At 46.6% G+C, this 24,924-nt stretch overlaps 1 protein-coding gene across 1 annotated transcript; it reads right to left on the bottom strand.

Annotated features, from left to right (window-relative positions):
* Positions 1–2,092: 2,092 nt before the first annotated feature.
* On the bottom strand, positions 2,093–22,965 carry SLC24A1 (solute carrier family 24 member 1). Its single transcript, XM_074966581.1, has 10 exons — positions 22,903–22,965; positions 20,155–21,247; positions 17,751–17,813; positions 16,894–17,002; positions 13,430–13,516; positions 11,346–11,458; positions 10,262–10,462; positions 8,813–8,902; positions 7,428–7,594; positions 2,093–2,375 (listed from the first exon to the last, which is right to left on the bottom strand). Exons 2-10 carry the CDS (start codon positions 21,157–21,159, stop codon positions 2,126–2,128), a joined length of 2,085 nt encoding a protein of 694 aa, XP_074822682.1. The 5' UTR covers positions 21,160–21,247; positions 22,903–22,965; the 3' UTR covers positions 2,093–2,125.
* Between the last annotated feature and the right edge of the window lie 1,959 nt (positions 22,966–24,924).

Here is a 24,924-nt window from a genome sequence, read left to right as displayed (position 1 = left end):
CACCCAGTTTTGTGAGATTCCTTTGTAACTCTTCACAGTCTGCTTTGGACTTGACTATCTTGAGTAATTTTGTATCGTCTACAAACCTTGCCACCTCATTATTTATCCCTTTTTCCAGATCATTTCTCAGATATTTTATATTTCTCAAACTGATACATTTTTAGATGAATGAGAAATTCTCCTCATTCAGATGGTTATAATGTGGTGGTCAGAATGCAGGTCCTGAAGGTGGAAAGTTTTTAAGCATCATACAATCCAATATCGAAATAATTTTCAGCCTTCACTGTCCCTTATTAAAAAAGCATTTTGATTTTTTTCCAGTATTGCGAGGATGAATGTTTTCTAGTATTTCTGGAATATATTTTCAATTTTAAAAATTGTAAAATATTATGTGTACTATATAGTGCTTCTTTCCATTAACTTTAAATAAGTGTTTTACATTTTAGTGCAATATATATACCATGCTTTTCTCTTGTTCCACCATAGCAGCAGAGGGGAAAAGTACTGTTAGGGATGGAATAATGAGATGCTATTAGAAGTGGAAATTTTTCTCAGTGACTGTTAAATACTGCCCATTGCCATTAGGTTTGCTCTTGGTACAGTTATGATAAAAGGATTTATTAAATTTCCACGGACAAATGAAATAATTTCTAGCCCAACGAAAGAAAGGAACAGTTTCTGCATGCAAAATCTTTGTATAACAAATGGAAGGTACAAATTTTAATTTCAGAGAGGGGGTATTTCTAGATATTATAATATTCTCACCTGGATTTTAAAATGGTACTTTGTTAGTCTGCAAACAGCACTTTTTAAATGAATGGTTGTAGATTTGTAAATATGTAACATTTAAATTTTATTTACCAAAAAGAACATCAGTTTGTTGGATGTTTATTTTGTTTTGTAATTCATTTAAAATATATAGGTCACTGTTCACAATGATAAACCTTTTTGTCTCATCCAAAAGAATAAAAGTTCAAAGTTTTACAAGTAAATAAAAAGCTAAAGTTCTCAGGATGGTTATGCTCATTTAAATTTTATTAAATGGTTTAAGAATGACAGAAGCATCTATACTTTCTCATCACTTTGCTGGTTTAATTGAGGCATTGGTAACCTTGAACCATACAGGCTAATTGATAATGGTGGATGACAATTAGCATTTCCTCATGTGACACAATTATGCAAAACACATTAGTGCTAACAGAAGTTGAATACAATCACTTTCAGGGGGTGAAAAGCAATATAAGATCACTTCTGCTGCTTCTTTTTATAACAGTTTCACTTCCTGTTTTCCTTACCTTTTACTGCTACGCAACTTGCTCTCCTAGTCCCCGAATCCTGCAAAGCAAACTGTACCAATGGACTCTTAGGTCCACATGGAGTCCCACTGGTTTATGTAGGATTTCACCATGAGTTGAGGGATCACATTGCAGGATTAGATGCCTATTTATAATGGAGAAGAGTGGATCTCCTTCAGGATTGCTGTGTAACTGGTAAATGTTTCTCCGACTGAGCACAGAAATCAGTTTATTGCTCTGTCTCCAAAGAGTTTAGGGTGAAATTCCCCTCTGTTTAGAGGGACCAACTCTAGGCCTTTTCAACACTTGCATCCTATTTAAGCCCTATTTGGGGGATGTAAGAAGATCAGCACTGGCTCTCTCCACAGGGCTAAATCCCACACCCATTGACAAAGCTCCATGGACTTCAGTGGGTGTAGGATCAGGCCCTTTCATTAACAATTTAGACCCTGTTTCTGCACAGACTAATAATACTCTGACTCCTGCAAAAATTGCTGGGGATCTTTAATGACTACAAGTGGGCAGGGCCTCAGTCTTTCATCTTCTTACGTCAATAGGACTACTTGCAGTGCATAACACTTTAAACACCTGTGTGGGTCTTTGCAGGATTGGGGCCTAAATAGATATTCATGCAAATAAATATATTAATAGAAATCTTTATTTGAATTTAAGTTTCACTAAGCTTAGTTTTCACAGTTTTCAGTAAGTTTACAATTGGTTTAAGTAAGTAAAACATAACTACCTTAAACCCATTTTCAAGTTCACTTATACATACTGTATATGGAGATCACATCGACTTGTGCTGCCCAAAGAGTAGTTACACCCAAGCCTCACACAGATATTGGGCAGGATATGATTCTATCTTCTAGCATCACACTGATAATCAAAAATACAAAGTAAAGAGCAAACATGGTGAGCCCCAACAGTTTGTTCATTTTCCATTTAGATAGAGCAATCGAGGTGATCACAAACAGGAGCATGAGGAAAAGCAGAACAATTGCACAAAACAAACCATTACTACTGACAGCAACTGAGCTGAGTCCATTGAAGACCGAATAAAGGAACCAAGGAACTGGCAAACTGTAAGTAAGGGAAAAGCAGTTTAAAGGAATGCTTAGAGAAGTTCATGCAAAATTGAATTTTATACATAGCTATAAAGCAATTGGTATCAAGATCCATGCAGAAAAACTTAATGTGCAATCTTCACTATGTTGTTTTATCTAAAACTGACTTATCTTGCTTTCTACCCTAGGAATTGAGTTTGGGATAGTACTCTGCACTGCTTTCATTCTTTTCAACCAGGAATCTCAAAGCACCCTACCAATAATATTCATGAATTAAACCTTTCTGTACCACAAAGTCAGGTACGTAAGTCTTATCTCTGTTTTACAGATGGGGGGAAAACAGGCGTGGAGCTTGTGTCTTGAGTAAACTCCCACAGGAAGCCTGAGATAGATGAGACAAAACTTGGATCTCCGGACTCCAAATCCTGAGCATTAGGCCAAGAGATCTTTGTTGCTCTCTTGAAAAACTGAAACTGGGTGAGCCTAGGGAGGCGTATGCTCAAACTTTTCCAGAGATTGGGCTGCATCTTAATAACCTCTTTCACAGACCTGCTGCAGCAACATCGGCTGCTAACATAAAACTGAAATGTAATACACGGGATCTGCCCGGGGGGGGGGGGGGGGGGATGAAACCTGATCCCACTGTCTCCTCTTGCCACTCATTTAATCTCTGCTCTATTTCTCCTGTCCATCTCTGACTCCTACTCCCAAACATGTGCTTCTCTAGTGCAGGGGTTCTCAAACCTCATTGCACCATGACCCCCTTTGGACAATAAAAATTACTGTGCAACCCGAGGAGGAGGGACTGAAGCCTGAGCCAACCTGAGCCCCCGTGGGCCGGGGGGGGGGGGCAAAGCTGAAGCTCAAGGACTGCAGCCCCAGGCAGGGGGCCTGTAACCTGTGTCCCAATGCCCGGGCTGAAGCCCCTCAGGTTTTGGTCCCTGGCCCCAGCAAGTCTAAGCCAATCCTGGCAACCCCATTACAATGGGGTCGTGACCCACTTTGGGGTCCTGACCCACAGTTTGAGAACTGCTGCTCTAGTGCTTGGTCTCAGGCTTCTCTTCCTCTACGTATGCTTTCCTGCTGACTTGTCCTCTTCTATCCTTGCATGTGTTGCCCAGACACCTAGTTCCAGGGCCCACTGGCACCTGGTGTTTCCTGTCCTGCTTCTGGCTGGGCTCCTGTTTCTGCAGCCTAGCAGCCCCCATGCTTCTGCTACGTGTGGGCGATTCCTTTCTGGGCTGCAGTTTCCAGAGGCCGTTCAAAGCTGTAGCACAGCCTGGGCTAGCTGTGCCCCCTTCTCTGGCCTGCTGCCAGTTCTTCTGCCTCCAGGGGCCATCAGAGGTGGTCCTCTGTGTTCCCGACCTTTTCTTTGCCTTTTGGGGTTTTGTTTTTGGGCAGCAGGTAGCAGCCTGCTTTGTTTTCTCTCCCTCTTGGACCAGGTATTTAGCAGCATGTGGCTCAAGACCCTCTGCCAGCTTTCAGGGATGGCAGAGCAGCCGCGCAGGCTCCCGGCTAACCCCCAAAGGGGCTCCATCTCGTGAGGCAGCTTTAACGGGCTCTACAGAGGGCAAATTATGCCCTGCCTATTGTCAGCCAGCTGACCTGAGCGCTGCTAGGGCGCAGAGCTTGGAGTTCGACAAGCAGCTTGGGACCTGTATCCCCCAGGAAGCTGCGACTCCACCACAGACAAGCGTGACCGGGAGACACAGAACAGAACAGGGAGCAGTTCTAAGGACTCCATTCAGCCAGCCTGGGGGAAGGGGAGTCCTGGGGCAATTCAGGACCTTAAGGATAAGACTTACCGACAAGGCTCCTGGCCCCACCCCATCCCACCCCACATCTTGAATGGGTCCAAAGTGCCTTGGGGATAGAAGCAGGGCTCACAATCAGCATCCCTTCCTCACCGCTTGAGGCAGGAAAATCTGGCAGTGAATCTGCATCCCCTGGCCTGGGGGAGTGTGAGCCTACAAGAGAGGAATCAGAGGGAGAAATTTCTAGAGGGCTCAGAGCCCAGTGCAAAGCTAGCTGCAAAAGGGCCTGCCATAGAAGGTATCTGTCCTTTGACTCAGACACCTCCTCCTCGGCTGCGGAAGGAGAGCTGGCAGACTACTTCTGAGCAGGACCTGGACAAAATGCAACAAAGGTGTTTTCCCCCTGAGAAGTTTGTAACCAGGTGCAAAAAGGTTCTCTCCACAATTGAGCTCCAGCCTGAGCAGGCCCTTGAGCACAAGTCTCAGAGCAAATACCTCACTGACAAATCCTCCCTTGAGGCAGTGATTTCCCTGCACCCATCCTTTTTGAGGAGGTAATCCGGGAGGTGTGGGAATCTCCTGAAAATGATAAAAGCATTGAGAGGCATGTTCTCAGATTCTACAAGCTGCAAGAGTCAAAGAATGCTCTCACAGATATGCCTGTGGTCAATGCTGCCATAGCATCTCTAGCAGAGCATAGGGTTAGTCCATCCAAAGGGGACTTCTTCCCCAAGGATCCAATGGATAGGAAGGTGGAAGCCTTAGAAGGGGCTTTGGTGCTTCTTCAGACACCCTTAGAGCATCTCTAGCAGTCACATGCTCTGTTTGAGCCACAGTGTCATGGCTGGAGGACCTTAAAGCCCTTAAGGTCAGAAACCAACCTGACTTTAAATCTATACTTAAGAAAAATCTCTCTAGCAGCAGCATTCATGGCCGATGCTCCACTAGATGCTATAAGGTTTTCTGCCAGAGCCAGGGCATCCAGCTCAGTGGCCAGGAGACACATATGGCTTTGCTCCCTGGACAGTAGATACTCCAAGTCCGGTGTTAAATTTACAGGATTTCTCCTCTTTAGAAAAAAATTGGACAGGCTCTCAGAAGGAACTACAAACCCACTATCAGCTCCTTTCATCCATTTTCCTCATAGAGGTTCCAGAGGAAAGAGAACAGATATGTCAAGGGACCCAAGGAGTGAGCAGAAAACCTTAAGATGCTCCTGCAGCCTCTAAGGACTCGTTATGACGACAAGAGAACGTTCTTCTGCCCAAACCTGAGCTCAGGACACAGGATTTCCCACTTTCCAGATGAATGGGTTGCTTCTACCACAGACAAGTGGGTGTGAGAGAGAGCTTGAAGGAGTATCCCTTGTGCACTAAAGGCTTCATCCCATCCCTCCTTCTTCCATCACTAGCGATCCTGCCAGGTGCAAGCTGGTCCAGAATGAGTTCTCCCATCTCCTGGATATAGGAATGATAGAAGGCGTTCCTCCAGAAGAACGCTTCTCAGCATTTTACTCCAGCATCATCTTTGTTCAGAAGCACCCTGGGGATGTCAGTGCCATCTTCAACCTTAAAAGACTCAACAAATGGGTGAAGAAAACGAAGTTCTGTATGGAAACCTTACTTTGACAGTGAAATCCCTGTCTCAAGGGAAGAGGATGCTGCAGGTGGTGGTCCAGTAACAACCTTGCCATCTGAGCAATCCGAAAGGGAAAAATGGGGGAAGCGGGGAGGGGTTTCCTTTTCCTTCTGTTTGTTCTCTTAACCCTCCCTGCTCCTAGCCACTGCTCGCTACTTCCCATGAGTAGCAGAATTGTGGGAGAAGCTGGGCTGCAGAATGGAAATTTTCTTCCCCAATAATTTCCTTTCTGCTAGCAGCATCTCCCACAATTCTGCTACGCTGGATGGCTCTGCAGCCAAGAGTCACCATTTTATTTGGACAGCTACCATATAAGCAAGGACTTACTGTATAGTCTTACTTGCTTGGCGTTGGAATTACTCACTCATTATTCTCTCCCAGTTTCCACACAGCTTGGGAATGAATCGCCTGGCAGCAGGCCCGAGAAGGGCGCATGGCTAGCACAGGCTATTCTATGGCCTTGAACTGCCTCCGGAAACTGCAGACAGGAGGGGAGTACACTGCCCACACGCAGCAGGACTGTGTGAGATGCTGCTAGCAGAAAGAAAATTACTGAGTCAGGAAATTTCCACTCCTTTACCACCTCTTCTTTTATCTATCAGAGATCTCTAACACAGCAATCTAGAGGGATGGCAGCTCTGTTCCAGCCAGTCTGAGCAGACTCCAGGGATGAAGAGCCTGGGCACCTGTAGAAGCAGCCCCAGAGCAGGAAGAGGAAGCAGGATCAGGTAACTTGGCAGCAATCCAGGCCACCAGAAAGGGTTCTGTGCACCACAGTCTGGTCGATCAGGAATTGCCCCATCACATGGTCAGTGTTCTACTGTTTCAAAAGGTACCTAATTGTTAAACAGGCACTTGACAGCACTATGTGCTTAGCATCTGGCCTGAATCATTGAAAAACAAACTCTTCTTAAACCATGTTTTCAGATTTCTCTCTAAAGCATAGCTAGTAAAACATATTGATCAATAACTGTCACTGTGCTGTGTCATGCTGTAAGCTACACTAAATGTGCAAGCCCCTTTGCATTTTTTTTAAATGACAGAGCTATTTAATTTTGGAAAAACAGCTACTCAGTGAGTACCACAGTATGTCTGATTTTAAAATTAGCAATGTCAGCTGAGTGCAGCAGATCTCTAGATCTTATCGTATAAAAATCCATCAAACTGTAACAGGATCAATGCAAGTCCCATTACCCTAAACCATAAAAAAAACCAGAAATAATTTTTTTTTAAATGTCAGTTAAGAGGGGGAAAACCTTCTCAGTTAAAGGAGGGACATTGTCACTGTCTCCAACACCTTGGTGCTGAAAGATTAAATGTTTTGAGGCACGCTGAGATCCTTGGGTAAAGCTGCTATTATTATTTATTTTAAACCACATACTCATGTTCAGTGGCACTACAGCCGTTTAAACTAAAAACTTACACCACTTAAAAAGTCTTGAGTTATCCCCACACTGCAGTACCTGGCATTGGGTTTTAGTTATAAAGTCTCTCTTTTTGGGTCAAGTTAACTAAAGAAATCTGTTCAAATGAATGTGCGTAACTAACTGTCCCGCTGTTCTTTAATTTGGTTTTTATCCAACGTGAAAGTAACGAGTCAGATTTAGACTGGACTAGAAATACAGCATTTTCTACTTCAAAACAAATGTGACTCTTAACATGTGGCTAGTACTTACCCAACAGTGATATCAAAGATGTTGCTGCCCACAGAGCTGGAGACAGCCATGTCACCCAGGCCTTTACGTGCAACAATAACGCTTGTGATGAGGTCAGGGATTGAAGTCCCTGCTGCCAGGATTGTTAAACCCATAATTTCCTCCGAAATCCCAATGGTTTCTCCAACCTAATAAACAGCAACAATGGTCCTTAGTTTTAAAACAAAGAATTGAATTAACCCTTTTCATTCCTGAAGGCTTGGTGCTGTATTTGGGTTATGATTTTATCTGAAACCCCCTTAAAGGCTGTAGCCTATTTCTGCTTTTCAAGATACAAGATGGCCTAATTCTCTAGCTTGTTTTGATATGAAACCCTCTCTTTAATGGAAAGCTATTTCCTTTATCCCCTTCTAACTGCAAAGTGGGGCCTCGGAGGCGAGCCGCAGTGGGAGCGTGTTCCGCTGCAGCACAGCACGCGTCTGTCTTGGACCGTCTCCAGAAGGTGTGGCGTTCGCTTTACTCTCCTAATTTAAAACTGGCCCAAATCATGATCAGTTCTTTCTCTGAGTGGTCTGCCTAGTTGGACACACAATCCCATTTGCTGATTGAGATCTCTACTATGGTTCGGTATCCACAATTTCTGCTGATTCGTGGTTTGATTAACTATAAGATAGGCGTACAATATATCACCAAAAACAAATTGTAGGCCCCAATCCTGCAAGGGGCCGAGTACCTTCGCCTCCCCTTGAATAGCAAATTGATATTAAGGCAAGAGGCGTGAGGGCACTGAGCACCGTGCTATATCAGACCCTATATTATTAGAAATTTAATTAGAGAAGGATAAAACACTTATGTCCCCCCATCGAAACATGCATTGATAAAAAGACTATTCAGATAATTGTCAGCTTGACGACATTTCTTCCACTGATGCACAAATTCCCTTAGAAACTGGGGGGGGGGGGAATGGAATTAATCTTTGTCAAATGAAAAAGGATGGAATTGAACACTCTCACTTGAGTTCTCCCAGAACAAAATGTCTCGTGTTAATTGGATGGCAGTAGCTGTAAAGTCATTGAAAACAAAGGGTAACATCTGTGCTACAACAGCACATCTCTGCTGCTGCCACTGTAATATAGACGGTTCCTACATCGACGGAAAGAGTTCTTCCGTCACTGTAATCCACCTCTCCAAGAGCTGGAAGCTAGGTCCGTGGAACAATTCTTAGGCTGACCTAATTATATCATACGGGCTGCAAAATTTTTCACAGGCCTGAGCCATGTAGCTTGGTCTATTTAATTTGTAGGGTGTAGACCAGGTCAAATGTGTCTGCCACAGTGGGGCATTTTCCCCCCTCCACTTGTTTTTTGAACCACTCTTTGTTTTTAGGGAGAAAGAGAACCTCTTACCTGATGTGCCCACCACACCATGAGGTAGGAGAATGCTGCAATCCAGACGATGGCTCCTAGAAATGTGATGGCAAATAAGTTTCTAGACCTCTGTTCAAAGCAAGTTTGAAAAGAAAACAATTAGGGTTCTGATCTTTCCAACAGCCCTATCCACCCTCCATCACTTCACCTCATAGTCTTATTTTAACATGGCCCCATAGCCTCTGGTATCATTTTGTTTGATTTTTCACACCTCTAAGTGCCGAGTTTTTCTTGATACCTTGGGTGGTTGCTTAAAACAAGCTTCACCGGGCTTAGTTTCCACTCCACGCTATTTTATTGCGTTTCATGCCACTGCCAGTAATTTTTGCAGAGGCTCTTGCATCCTGTCATGTGCCTGTTCAGTGGGCAGACTGAACCCTCATTGCTAACGGCCTGCAGCCATGTAGTAGAGCAGCGGTTCCCGAGCCCGAGCCCGACCGCCTGAGGCCCAAGCCCAAGGGCTTCAGCCCTGGGCAGTGGGGCTCAGGTTACAGGCTCCCTGCCTGGAGTTGAAGCCCTTGGGCTTCAGCTTTGCCCGCACCCTCCCAAGGGCGGCGGGGCTCGGGTTTCGGCTTTGGCCCCCCCCGCAGCTGGGGGGGTGGGGTTCGGGCGGGCTCCTGGGGTGGTGTAGTAATTTTTGTTGTCAGAAGGGGGTCGTGGTGCAGTGAAGTTTGAGAACCGCTGTAGTAGAGAAATATCTGATGTAACCAGTGCCGCTAGGTGCTATGACTACCCGCTGCCAATGAAATGCCATGGATCTAGAGAGCAGCAGTGTGGAGTAATTCAGTCTCCTACCGGTTAATGAGCTCTATGGCCAGTCCTACGCAGGCACAGAAACGATTTTTGTTTTTCTTCTTTACATTTTTCAGTGTTTGCTTAAAAAAAAAAAGTGCTGACGTGGGGAGTGACGTTTTCTAGCTCCGAGCAGGTATAATGAACACAGCGGCAGCGCGAAGCGGCCCACGCTTCCCTGCCGATCTGCCTCCCACACAACACGGACCGACTCCTTGGCAAGGACAGAGGGGAGCTCGGTCTCCGAGCTCGTTCTGTTGTTAGCCTCTCTTCTGCCACTGCTAGCTGAGAGTACCACCTGCAGTGGTGGTTTCTGTCCTACCAAATCTGGGACTGACACAGCCTCCGCGGTTTCCTAGAGGAGTCTCTGCTACTCAGCATTAGCCATTGCCTGCTGGTTTTGCCCAGTAAAATTCAGGGCAAGGTAGAGAAGAATACCTGCTTTTGGTTACTTCTTGCCTTTGAAAGCAACCCCAGGCCCAGAACTGGGGCTTCAGCTCCCACTACCATCAGTGGGAAGTGGGTACATAGAGGCCCTAGCTATCTATGGGGAAAACACAAACCCCGTGGCTCTGTTGCTAATAAAGCTAGAGTTCAGTTATCCATCGCAGTGGCATAAAGAAAGTAAAATCTTACTGGGTTCCTAACATCGGGCACTGTGAGCCAGAGAGGGAACACAACGGGCAGGAGGAAAAGGTAAATCGCTTGTTTTCTCCTGGTCTCTGGCCATTTGAGGGATAATGGCTCATCATTTTCTTCCTCCTCATCTTCCTCCTCACTCTCATCATCACAATCTTCCTCCTCCTCAGAGCTGCTGCCTTCTGTATCTGGAGAGCGCTGTAAACCAAAAAAACACACACACACACCCCACACACATTTTGAAACAACTAGAAATCTACATTGACAGCTCCACATGTGCGTGTGTGCACACACACAGAGCCGTGGCTGGCTCAGTGTGTTCCTGTCCCCCAGGGCAGAGATCTTGTTTTTGATTATCCCACTTGTAAATATTTGCAGAACAGTCCGTCCCCCAGGTCACCATTACGTGACCACGTTGTGAATGACCCCCTCTCAGTGCAGGTGACCAGAGAGGCTGCAGTCAGACTCCTGAATATCTTAAGTATTGCAATAGTGCCCAGAGGCCCTGGTCATGAATCGGGACCCCGTTGTGTTGGGCACTGGACACACACAGACAATACATGTTACCTGGCTTTAAAACCACCAGGTCATCAACACCACAAAATATCCTCATCTCTTTAAAGGGGCCACTGTCCCTTCCCTGGGTTAGGGCAAATCATATTAAAACAAAAAGAACTGCCACGGAGGATGACACAGTCTTTGCCCTAACCAATTTACACAGGTTGTGATAGCCTCATTTCCACTGCGGAGTCACTTACTCCTTGAGCAGTCTCACTGAAATCAATGGGACAGCTTGAGAAGTAAAGCAGTATACTACGTGAGGCTACCACAGTCTGGTGCTGTAGGACCTCTGAGCCTGGATTTGACTAGAAGGAACATTTTGGGGTCTTAGCTGACTGGGTCTAACTAGTTACTCGTGTTCGCTCTCTCTGTTGCCACTCAAGCTAGCTTGTTACTACAAGGAAGGTCTGTTTAGAGTGGCTAATTACTTGAGTTGGGCTGTGCCCTCTTTCACCGGACATGGCTCTGAGGTTTTGGCCTGGGCTGAGCTCTTGTTCCATGTGGCTCCAGTTCACAGTACCTGCCCGCCATGGGGTTTGTCCGCACTGTGTTCATCCTCCACCGCGCTGAGGTTGGAGTCGCTGACAGGTGTGGCTTGAACAATGGTTGCTAATTCTGCTTCTGCTTTGTTCTCTGCTTGAAAGGATGAGAGAGAGAGCTGGGCCCAGCGATGCAAGCAGTTAGAGATGACCTCCCCCCTTATCAGCAGGGAGCTTGAGAGTGTGAAACATTTACGTTTCCAACCCCATAAACTGGAGCAGTGCAGAGCAAGCTCTTTCTGAAGGGTTGGAAGGTCAATCTATTGTTTGTTTCCTCTGATTATCCTACAGATACAGCCCAGTTATAGAGTGTGGCCAGCAAAAGCAGGTCACGATCAGGCCCACTAACCTTGGATGTAAGGTCGTTATAGCAGCTTTGCCTCACCTCTTTGTGCTGGGGCATCACTTCTGTAATACCGTGCGGCTAAAGGCACGCATAGCGAGGGGAGGGAGTGCTGATTGGCTGATTGCTAGCGGACATGTGTCACGGCGCAGAGTTTGAGAATTCTATTAAAGCCAGCCTCAACAACCAGGCAGGATGCAGGGCTCTGCTTCCTCCTTTCCACCATGACAGGGGCATTCTCTAGGGGCTGGCATTGTTCAAGGTTTCTCAGAAACGACTGTTCTGGCTGCCAGGCTTTAATCCCTAATCACCTGGCACATGTCCAAAGAGAAAAGTGCTGACACCCGGTAACAAAGGAAAAAATCCCCAGAACTCCTCTGTGCTGGTCCCTCCAGGAACGTCATTAACCCATGTTACCGAAAGCGAGAGAAAGCTACAAACAGCCGCTCAGAACAGTGCTGGAACATGGATATTGCACAGTGGTGGGAAGACGGGCATTGAGTCAGAGAGAATGGGACCTTGACATGCTGCTGTAATGTGGCTTAGCGAATATGTTCTGGGCCCATCTATATAGCCAAATCTGCTGGGTCAGGGGATCATGTTCAAACAGAATCATACCTAGGCTAGTATTGTAGGATGGTTTTGCCTGAGCTGTACAGGCTGAACCTAACTCCCTTATAATGGTTTTAGTGATCCTCTTTTTACAGCCTTGTACAAATGTGAGGTCAGGTTTTCAGAAGCTGTCCTTGGCATGTGCCATTTGGGGGTTGCATAACGAGATGCGCAGAAGTGGGACTTTGAAAACGTCTGGCCTGAGGGTATAGCACAGTTTGGTAACTTGGATAGGATGTCACCTAGCCCATCTATACAAGAAGGATCCTCCAGGGGGCAGATCCTCACCTGGGGTAAATAGTGGTGGCTCTACTGAAGTCAGTGGAACTATGAAAATTTACTCCAGCTGAGAATACGCCCCCAGATCTTTATCTAGGGCTTTACCGCAGCTTGGTCCCATCTACACAGGCAAGTCCAAACTATGTTACTACATGGTCAGGGCACTCCAGTGGTATAGCACCGTGCCTGCAAACATGGGCGCTTCAGTGCGAATTTTACCCATCCACTTTCAGATGGCTCCAGCCCCACGAATAGCATAGATCCATGTTGCAGCGCGGGACAGCTACCACCTCTACAAGTGCTAGCTCAAGCAGCCTATGAATTGCTACTGAAATAGATAAAGCCAGCAGCTATTCAGAAGACAGTCGCACAGTCACCCTGCCACATTCCAGTCGAGGAGTCAGACCCAGCTCCCAGGCTCAGGCTCTTATGTTTGTTTTAAAGAACAAATCCCATTTGCAGCCCCCCTGTTGTCTTAGTGACGCATCAGCACCCAGCTGCTGAATGTAACGGCGCAATCCTCCCTTCTGATTGAATAGCCCGTCCCGCATCCTGGTCATTTCCATTTGGATGCTTATTTAACTAACGTACTCCCAGGGCTCTGCAGGAATGAACTTGATTGCCAGCTCTTGGTGCCGGTATATATCCCGAGCGTTTGCAGCTGCTTTTGCACAGACAGCTGCATGTGATTAGTGCTCGCGGAGTAGGAATTTGTGTTGCATGGCTACATTTCATGGGCCGTCCCAGATCTGCAGCGCTGGTGGGGTGAGCAAGTACAGTGCAAAGCAAAAGGACGCTACAGGCAAATGGCGCAGCTTGCCTTGAGCTCACCTTCCGGTTTCACTCCTTGTCTGACCTGAGAGCCTAGTTTGCCCGTGGCCAAATTGCTCATGATGTCAAGCTTGTCTTTAAACTTTGCTGGGAATAAGAAGAGGGACAGGCCTATCATCAGGAGTAAGGAATTAACTCCCACCCAGTTGTGAGCAGCCACCCCACAAAGCCTCCTACTCGAGTTACTGTGTGCTCACTGGCACTGCGCTCCCCCATGTGTGGTGCTAGGACATTGCGGGGTACATCCCCTGGTTCTTTGCAGCAAGCTGATCTGCTCTATAATTCTTTCCCTGTGAATTGTGGGAGAACCTGGCTGTCCTCCTGGGCACATGGGGCATTGTGGGAAGACATTGGAGGACTATCAGCATTTGAGTGGTTTACCAAAGTGGAGAGGTTACTAGCCCTAGCAAGAGCAGCACCCGGGATCTAGCCTAGATCCCAGGATGGGCCAGCAAGCCTGGGTTGAAAGCACCACTAAGTTCAGGTGAGAGGTTTTGAGTGTGGAGGTGACTGATTAACATTTCAGGTTGTTCTGCAGGGGATGGTGTGAGGATAGGGCTGCTCGCATGCTCGTCCTGTATTATTGCTAGCTACGTGGCAGGGTTACAGTGTGTGTGACTTTGCTCACGGTGTTAATAAAACAATCACAGAGACAGAAGGGTTTCCTCAATGTGAGTGTTACAGCTGTGCACATTGGGGTTCCAGGCTGAACAGTAACTTTAATAATACTGGGCCTGATCTTGAGACAAGACCCTATCTGAGTGTTAACTGGGATGATTTAGTTGGGGGTTGGCCCTGCTTTGAGCAGGGGGTTGGACGAGATGACCTCCTGAGGTCTCTTCCAACCCTGATATTCTATGATTCTTAAGTAATCAGTATAATTAACACATAATCCATAAATCAGGCAACACTAGTGTCTCAGGCCACGATCTCATAGCACCTGACAAAGGCAGCTGGATGACAGAGTTGGTGGGGGCATATTTAGCCAAATGATATTTCAGTGAGAAATGCGATGGGGGTGGGGGAGTAAAACTGCAGCCCCGTGTTTTTAGTTTTCCAACCAGCTCTAGCTCTCATCCCCCTGGTACAGAGGGGGAAAGGATAAGTCAGAGCTCAGAGCCAGACTCCCTGCAGCCTTACCCCTTGTACTGTCATTTAACCATGTGCAGAGTGGGTATGGAATGCTCCAAGGCAGAGCTCCCCCATTGCTGTGCACAGATGCAAACAGCTGGGTGCTGTGGCGAATGCCCAGGCTCGCTCTCTAACTACTAGACCACCCTGTCTCCCTGATGCTCTCCCAGCTGCTAGTGGGAGATAAAGCACTTGAATTGCAGAGGGGTGGATCAGAGCAGCCATGCCCCAGCACTGTACGGGACTAAGCTGTTGGCTCCCTGAGCGAAGTCTGTGGACCCCTCTAGGAGTGGAGCGTGAGGGCAGGCTGGGCATCTCTCGACCAAGATAAACTGATTAGCTTCGGGTCTGACTGGCCACTGGCCAGTTTGCATGAGATCAGCCTCAGTGATTTGAAAGTGGGACATTAATTCTCCTGACATGCGTTCCAAGGGCGGGGGCTGTCGCTGGCCTAGGAGGCTGCATCAACTGCAGGTTGGTGCAGGGAGAAGGGATATTTGTAGGTTAAGTCTCTGTCAGTGCTCTGGCTTATTCAGCTGCCTCGCTCCACCACCACCTTGCCCCCATTTATCCTGGCAGCGCTGTGGCGCGGGGAGGCACACCATAGCTAATGCTATGGTTTCTTATAGCGAAGCAATAAACATACCCTCTGCAGAATGGCTTCTTTTCTCCATTCCAGGAGAGAGCTTCCCTCTTCCCTGCAGCTCATGTGGCACTATCATTTGCAAATTACCCACGAACCTGAGCTGTCTCGCTCATGGAGAAGTTATCAGCTATGCAAGATGACAGGTAACTTGTGTCTGCCTGTGCATTTCCGCAGCCTAACCACCACGGGAAGATCAGTGTCTGATATCCCACCCTCCTGGTTTGTTTGTTAATTTCTTGTATATTCCTCTTATGGAATTGGCTTCAAGCACTCCATGGCAGGAGATCAGCGTGGCCTACTGAGCCTATTGAAAAGAACGGGTATCCCTGATTCCAGTGTTGTTCTGAATCCTCCGCCTCCTGCCTGGCTGTAACGCCCACGGGGCCAAATGCGGCTTTGGTGTAACAAGAGGAAACCCCCCTGAAGTCACTGTTGATCTGTTTCTCTTCAATTGCTAGTTTAATCTGTTTAGATACGTTTTTTTTTCCTATAGTGCCTGTGACTCTGACAGACCAATTAACTTATGTGTGACTATCAAAGGAATAAGAACAGGAGGACTTGTGGCACCTTAGAGACGAACCAATTTATTTGAGCATAAGCTTTCGTGAGCTACAGCTCACTTCATCGGATGCATCAAAGGAATGTTAAGTGTACTAATTCACTGGAGTGTTCATATGGGTCAAGGGAAATGTGAATGCTATTGTCTTCACTTATCTGTAACCTATTGATTGCCATCAATTTACATTGTGTATATCCCTTTACTTAATTAACCCTGGATCAAAAGTGGGTGTTAGTATTAAGATGAGAATTTACTTGATGTGTGAACTTCATGGAACACTATCAGAAATGGTACTTTGTTATACCTGCCAGATAGCTGCAATTATATATTAGAGGCAAAATTAGCTAGTGCTTTAATTAACATTTTGAAAGCATGCCTACAGCCACTGGAAATCCTGGGGACCTATGGTGCCACCTCCACCACATAAGAGGAGCGGCTGGCATCATATGGGAGACACCAGCTATTGTATGCCGGTTGGAAGCAAGTTGACCTCAGTAAGAACCGAAGGCCTCAGGTTAGGGTTGTAATTTTAAGAGTGGTGTGTTACCAAGGTCAGAGCGCTTTGCCTTCCAAAGCACATTGATGTCAGATTTACCCTCAGCAATCTCTACATAGCTTATTTTGTAGCCCGGTGAAAAGAAAACATCTGGCTACAAATTCACGGCGCCATTAAACATCAGCTTGGAAAGGTGCATATTTTTATGTGGCCAGTCATCCTTCAGCTGCTGGGGAAACGGTTCAGCGCCACAGCAAAACCAGATCTGCTGAATTTGTCCTTGCTTGTGTCTTCCCAGGTATGCTTAATGAGTCTGGGTGGTTTTTGTTGTTGTAATAACAGCTCCCACAGCACATCAGAAATGGAGTGCCATTTCCTCCAGGCACAGGGCCTTGCTTGGAGAGAGGACTGAACTTTGGAAAGTACTCCCATTCTGAAATAATTATGTGCACACACTGCTGTGGATCAGCTTCTCAGCTGCTGTAAACTGGAACAGCCAAACTGATTTCAATGGAGCTGTGCTGATTTTCACCAGCCTAGGACCTGATCCTGTGTCTATCGCTATGAGCTTTGCCTGCATCCAGGCCACAGAACTGAGAGTCGAATCACACAGAGGTGGGGCGTTAGCTCACCTTCGGCCAGGGGGTCCAGGGTGTGGATCATGAGCTGGCAGATGGTGGTGCGCATGTGGCTGTTGTGCAGAGAGGCGGCGCTGCCTCCTCGCTGGAAGGGTGGCATGAGCTGTAGAACAGGGTGAATGTACAACACGGCCATTAATCCCAGGCCCCTTCGGTATTTGCCCACAGTCTGACTATTCCTGTCTTTTAGTGCTGACGCCCAGGAGGCTGATGTCTCCAAGCCAATCAACAGGGCCAGGACAGGGAGCAGCAGTGCAAGTTTCCCATCCCTGCCTCACTAACATGTCTCAGCCAGCTCCAGGGAAGAAAGAGGAGGTCAGTCTCCATAGCCTATCCATGGCCTCTCTGCAGAGACTGCCAACAAGGAGGGTCCTAAGTTAGGCCCTGATCCAGCAAAGCATATGTTTAAAGTTGAGCACATGCTTAAGCTGTTGGCTGGCTTGGGGCCTTAGTTCCAGTTATGGTGGTTTATCTGTTGTGGGCATTTGTCTGCTGGGAAGTGGTCTGAGAATCATCCACATTACTCTGACTAAGCCTGCCCCTCTGATCAAGTTCACAGTATCCCCGAGAGTAGCATCAGATTACAGCACTGGCCTATCCTGAGACAAGCCAGTTTCTGCCTCCGCTTCCATTTGCTCAATGGCCATGGCTGCTCCTGTTCACAAAGGCAGAATTTGATTCATATTTCCTTACACCGAGAAGAGGACACGTTCTGAAAGGCGTTTGTGCCCTTTCCTTTCCTGACGGACATAACGGTTTCTGCCTGGTGTATCTATTTAAATTCAGAGCTGGTTCCAGTTGCAATAACTCCAGATCCATATAGTGTTGCACAGACTATTATATCCACCTACCTCCGGTCTCTTGCTGTCATCTGAGTGTTTTGCTCCACCCCTTGCAACTGACCCATTGCCTTGCTGCATGGAAACAAGAATATAAAATTGTGGGAATGCCATTCGTTCTTCATCAACCTGCACGGACGCTGCCCTTGCAAGGAAGTGTCTACAGAACTCTGCCTATGAGGTTTGCTCACAGAACTGGAGTCACACACTTGCCTCAGTGGGGAGGATCTCGTGGCCACATAGAGGGGTAGGCGGAGTGGCCTGGAAACCCTATAGATCCCCAGGATCTGTGAGCAAGACAAAACACAGTCGTATGAATCTTGTGCGAGACCCAGGATAGCCTCCCCTTCTGCAGTACTTCCTGAGGAGCTGGGTAACCATTGCCTCTGTCCCCAGCATCTATGCCTTACCCATCTGCTGAGAGGGAGAGCAGGTGCAGAGGGGGTTAATCCTGCACTGTGCAGCGTTGCTTTCCACACATGGAGTCTGGGATCACATTTCTTGCTCATGGCTGGTTCCAGCAGCTATACAGTCTGCTGCTGTCTCACAGCTAGAGTTCTCCCTTGGTTCAAAGGGGGGCAGGGGCTTGTGCCTTGGGTGCTGAAGACCCCAGGTTTGATTCTTGCTGTTGACCATGGTGTGTGTATTGATTTATGCACGCAGCTGATGTTACACATGGGTTTCCTATTGGAAATCTGCCGTGTTCAGAGGGGAGCATAATTCATGGGCTGGCAGCTCCTTGGCTCCACACTTCCCCACCTTTGAACTGTGGATCTCCAGCCCACTCTTGCTCCCTTTCTTCAGCTTCTTTTAGGGGAGCAAAAGGGGGTTGGAGATCCACAGTTAAAGAAAATGGCAAAACTCCTTAGAAAAACTTTCTCAGTTTCCCATTAGATCAGGTTGTCCTGCAGTATTTGCACATATGTCTCCTGATTTACGTGGAGCGCTCTCTGCGCCACTCATCCCTTTCAGTATCATTCTTTGGTCTCAGAGTAGCGGCCGTGTTAGTCTGTATTCACAAAAAGAAAAGGAGTACTTGTGGCACTTTAGAGACTAACCAATTTATTTGAGCATAAGCATCCGATGAAGTGAGCTGTAGCTCACAAAAGCTTATGCTCAAATAAATTGGTTAGTCTCTAAGGTGCCACAAGTACTCCTATTCTTTGGTCTCTGCTCCTTTTCACATTCTGCACAAAAAAGGTGTGATGATACCACAATTACACATAGTTTTCATATACCACAGGAGTCAGTAGCTTAGACTGCTCAGCATCTAGCCCAGAGGAGGGCAAACTATGGCCCATGGGCCAGATCCGGCCCATCAGGGCTTTCCATCCGGCCTGTGGGATTGCCAGCCCCGTGGCATAGCTGGGGCTAAGACAGGCTTTGTGCCTGCTCTTGCCCTGTGCCACTCCCAGAAGTGGACGGCACCACGTCCCTTCGGCCCCTGGGTGGGGGCGGGGTAGAGAGCTCCGTGCGCTGCCCTCACCTGCAGGCACCGCCCCCTGCAGCTCCCATTGGCCAGGAACAGGGAACCACGGCCAATGGGAGCTTTGGGGGTGGTACCCCCAGGCAAGGGCAGTGCACCCGGCGGAGCTGCCTGCCCCCGCCCCCGAGGAGCCACTGCCGGACATGCTGGCCACTTCAGGGAGTGGCGTGGGGCCAGGACAGGCAGGAAGCCTGCCTTAGCCCCGCTGCATGCTGCTGCTCAAGGTAAGTGGCACCAGGCCAGAGCCCGCACCCCTCCTGCACCCCAACCCCCTGCCCAGAGCCCCCTCCCACACTCTGCACTCCCTCCTGCATCCCAATCCCCTGCCCCAGCCCCACATTCATGGCCTTGCATACAATTTCCCCATCCAGATGTGGCCCTCGGGCCAAAAAGTTTGCCCACTCCTGATCTAGCCTGACAGGCGAAAGGGAAGGATTGTGATCTTTATATTGTTCAGATTCAAACAACCAAAGAAATGCTCCTGTTCGCTCCTAGGATGCTCATTTCAAGCCAGTGTGTCTTCTGTGGTTCCCGACTGCTAATGTAGACCCTATATCTCCAGCAGCGAATGGGACTGAATCATCTAGTTCCCACTAATGACAGCTGAGTGGAAAATACCATACATCTCTCTGAAAATGCAGAGGTGCGCCTAATGGATACAGTATGAATTGTTCTACAGTTGATCCCCCTTTGAATGGATTATGGTCTTTTCCTTGATTTCCCCCTCACTTTCTAATATTTAGATTACGTTCCCTCACCTTTTAACAATCATCAGTAAGTAAAGCAATTGTCTTGACCAACAGCTGTAGTTTTGAAGGGGTTGATTAGATTGGTCCCATGCACCCTTTGCCAAGGAGCCTCAACCTTTCTTTGTGCTTTAAGTGAGAACAAATATTTCCAACGAGGCAACAAAACAACGAGGACACTAACCTTCCTTGTGTCTTCAGAAGTGGCCGCCTTCACAGTACTACTTGTCTTGTTCACCAGTTCCTTCACCCATTGTTCTAAGTAAACGTTCCATTTCATGGTGAGCACATAGAGGGCGTAGGCACTCAACAAAAGGATGCTTTCCCACCAAACAATGAAGCTGTCTAAGAAAAACAGGATGAGCATCAGTAAGTCTAGAATGTAGAATGAGACGTCTCTAAACAAGGGCCACCAGGTCAGGTGGAGTATCTCCCTCGAGAAAAGGGCACAGGTGCCAATGACAAAAAGAATATTAAACACTGCTGAGCCTACAATGGTGCCAATGCCCACGTTGCTATGTGAGATGAAGACACCTATGAGAGAGGTGAAGAGTTCTGGTGCTGATCCGCCTGCTGCCATGAAGGTGGCCCCTGCCACATCATCGGAGATTTGCAACTTCTCCGTGATTACATCCAAGGCGGGGACAAAATATTCATCACACACTATGGCCAAGGCCACAAACACATACATCATGCCAAAGATGTGAAGTATGACCCACCCTTTCCTGCGCTCCTCCAAGCTAAAAAGGTCTTGAGGGTATTCTCCATGGGAGGGGGGTATTGGGTAACTTCCCTCTTCATCCAGGTGGCTCAGATTGACACTTCCTAGGGGTGGGGTTGCATTTACTGATGATGTGATGGGCACGGTTGGTGTAGGGTCCACATATACACAATGCCTTATCTTGGATGCTGTTGTCCCATTGTCCACTGCAGCAGCCTTGTTGCTGGAAAGGTCCCTGGTGGTCACTTTCACTTGGTCCTCAGGCTGAGATGCTGTCCAAGGTGCTGAACGAATTTTAGGGCCACAGAGAAATTGATAGATGGAAAAAGCCAATACCATGGACAGTAGGAAAAGAACCCGGTTCCTCTGAAGCCTTCTCCTCAGTGGTAAATGCATTTCCCGAATGCTCACAAATCTGATCAATGTTCCTGGAGCCAATGGAGACTTCTCCTGGTCACCAAACTGCATTTACACCTATCATTGGGAGTCTCTTGCTGCTCCTAGATGTAGGGATCTCAACAGGACCGGAACTACATGCTACAAAAAGTGTAGAATCCTACAAAAGAAGAAGTTCTAGTGTGAAACACGTAGTGCAAGGATCTACTGTCACCTAACTCAACTCAACGCATTATTAACTGGCATTATGTTTGCATTATACAAGATGGGCCTAAAGTGGCAAATTCAGATCTGGATCCAGATTTCAACCCCCCCATTTCCCAAAGTTTGGGGCTGTACAGATCTGGCATTTTTGTTTGGCTCATTATGGAGATGAGCCAGCCACAACATTTATCTCTGTATCTGGATTCTGCTCTCCCCCATCACTTCGCCCCACAAAGCTCAGGGTTCTTCAGATCTGGGTTTTGATTTGGGTCCATCTGATAGTTTGTAGCACTGTGCTCAGTGCTTTATAAACATATAAGTCAACATGGTCCCTGCCCCAAGGAGCTTACTTACAGTCTAAATCACTATAGAAGATTAAGTACTAAGGACGACCCCATCATGTTAAATCCACTCTTCATACAGGCCAGTTACTTACCTACATAAGCTTGACACGTTGCTGGAAATGTACCTGGCAATTGCTCTAATATCTCCCAGCTAGTACCACTCCACAGCTTCCCAACGTTTGCACTCTCATGAGGTACAAACCAAACAAAAGGTGATTTCTATGTTTGCTTTCAGTTTGAGAAGAGCAGAAGACAAGGCCTGGCTATAGTAAAAACAAAGGTGCTGAGCATTCATTTGTTACTATGGCTACACCTCTTCAAACCTACTGTCCAAATTAGGACTGGCAAAGTGGACTAGTTATCACACTGTCTGTTTGGGCATAATTAGCATATTTTACATACTTACAGAGGGAGCCAAAGTGTAAATCTCAAAGCAACAGGAACCTGGGCTATGGCAGTACAGAAACATTGATGTGCATTCACCTTGCAGTTTGGAGTTGGTGTATTGTATCGTAAACTATTATTCTGAGCACAGTTTTCAGAATAGGATTGTTATATTAAATGAGGAGAGGATGTAAATAGAACACAATTCTAAGCCATTCACTATGTTATTCTTCAAGCACATGTACTCACATATTTAAAACTCCATAAGCTAATCAATTTAGATTTCTAACTAGGGGAAAGGAAGGGCAGGTGCAGATGTTGCTATCTCTGTTTTAAATACTTGGGAGGTGCTCAGACACTCCAGTAATGGGGGGCTACAGAAGTGCCTACAGAGAGAGAGAGAGAGATCCTATAAATCCTACTCCTAGTGTCTAAAATGTTCATGTACATAATTAACTATAAGCATGTAATGATACAGCCAGCTGTATTCTTCAGTAAAGTGTATAGAAGTAAAGGAAATTGTCACCCTTCATAACACAACAAAAAAAGCATGACCAAAGAAAGAGAAGAAAAACAGAGAACAGAAAAGGATACCTGAACTAACCCCTTATTTAAACAGAATTTACTTTTCCTCTCCAAAATGAGCTACCCAAACAATTTTTGCAAGTAAAGGGCAGATCATCAGCTGATGGAAATTTATAGCTCAATGACTTTAATACCTTCTGAGCATCTATCCCTTGTTTTTTCCAGTCTCATTGACTGAAGACTATTATAATATTCTTTTGTAAGCAGAGTATTTTCAAACCTATTCCTTTACCTTGTGATTAGACTGTCTTATCTAATAGAGATCTCTCAGGCAATCATATGAAACTCCATAGCTTACCTTCAAAAATGATGTTCAAGAGGAATTGGGGTTTCATTGATAGCATTTAGTGCTGGAAGTTTCTTTGACATGTAGCACCCAGAAATGAGATGAGTTATGGGTAGAAGCAGCAGAAAATTATCCCATTTTTGTTAGGTCTCTCCCAGCTGAATTCCAATAAGAGACAGGGTCAGGTGTGAAGGGCATATTGCTGGAGGAATAGACAATCCAGTTTAATACCTGCAGCCTGTAAGAAGATTAAATAGTATTTTATAGGTTCGGGACTATCTCTGAAGCAAATATCTTTGTGTTAGACTATGGGATGTTCTCAGTTTCAGAGCAGGAGATAATCTCTGCAATGAAACACACAACAACAGCAACAACCCTCGGACAGTAAGATGCTATCGATCTTTCCAGTGGCAGACTTCGGGGACAGAGCCTCGGTTGCCATAAACTGTCATAGTTCCATTGGCTTCAAGGAAGCTATGATAATTTATGCCAGTTGTGGATCTCCCCCTGAGGTACTTGCCATTAGCAGATGGCTTTGTGCACGGTTTCATTTTGATGAAGCATTGCACATCGCTAGCAATTATTTCCCAAATTAGAATTTCTGTCAGCCAAAACACTGCTAGAAGCTAAAGTTCAATAACTAGCAAAGGAAAATGGGCCAGACCCTCCACCCCTTCTTTGCTATAAATCTGCTTTGCACCTGAAATGGCTAGTTGAGAATTCTGCCTGCCACAGTAGCTCCTACAGCCCCACCTCCAGCACGGGGGTCATGGACAGACCGAAGGAGGCGTGAATGGAACACCCCTATGCTCTGGCAATTCCTGGGGGGGGCGGGTGGCCAGCGTAATGTATTTCATGTGGGGGTGTCACTGGCACAGAATGGCTCCAGGATTGAGGGAGCATGAAAACTCTGGTCAGATATTTCATTTTTCTCCATTAGGGTGAAATGCTAAATGCATTGCAATCTGTTAGCAGTGTTGCTAAACAGAAATAAGTAAAAGGTGATTTGCGGGGCTTAAACTGTTTGTTTAAGGGGGGCATTGTTCTGTGCTAAATCTTTTCTCTGCATCCCTTGTCTGTGTGGACAGAACCCAGGACATGCATGGAGCCCCAATGAGGCCCCATGCAAGCAGGTCAGCTTGCATGAGTTGGGCCAAAGACTGTAAGATCTTTAGGGCAGATGCCTATCTTCTTGCATGCCCAGGTAGCATTTGGTACAATTTTGGCTGCTTTAGAAATAATAAGAATTGCTTTGCCATGATCATCTCTCCTGGCACTTGGTCTTTTCTGGTTAAGTCCAGTGTTGGGATTTCTTACTTCATTCTCAGATATGGATTTCTAAACTGTTGCCACAAATATGGCAGGTGGCATTTTAACTGGGGTTTATGTGGTGATGTGGCCTGCAAGGTGGCATTATGGGCATACTATACATTTCCATGTTGTTGTGTGGAATGAAGAAAACTAAAAACAGCTGTGGGGGACTGACTGACCCAGGGGCTTGGGAATGAGTCAACGGATCTGTCCTTCCAGCTTTTAATCTGCTCATCTTGGTGGTGATCAAAAGTTAATACCATCTGATAGCTGAGAATTGACTCCTCTTGATGCGGATATGGATATGTTTGGCTTCTAGCCCTTTCCTTTCCTGGTCTGTTGTAAGAGTCTGCTATTAGGGAAGTGAGAACTTCTTTCTGCCTTCCCAGATGAATTTTTAGGGGTAGGGTCATCTTCCGACACATTCCTTCTCATTGCCTATGCATGAGCCCAGTTCTTTAGTTCACAGCTCCTTTTAGAAGATTTCTCCAACTGCCTGTCCATGGCACAATAGCAGGAGGCTAAGGTAATATTAATTGCCAAGAACATGAAATATATGAAGAGGATGGTGGGGAAAGTCACGGACTGCCTTGGGGAAGGAGATACTGCCCAATGCAGTTTTCTGTGGCTGTTGGAAAGGAGATGCTTATGCGATGATCACCGTCTTGGCTGATACTGAGAACTGAACTGGGACCTCCAGCACTAAAAGCATAAATTGTTATA

This window comes from Natator depressus, chromosome 10, assembly GCF_965152275.1.
Source record: "Natator depressus isolate rNatDep1 chromosome 10, rNatDep2.hap1, whole genome shotgun sequence".
Taxonomy (NCBI): Eukaryota; Metazoa; Chordata; order Testudines; family Cheloniidae; genus Natator; species Natator depressus.
Note: the sequence above shows the minus strand (reverse complement) of the source record. Positions and strands in the feature narration are given on the sequence as shown.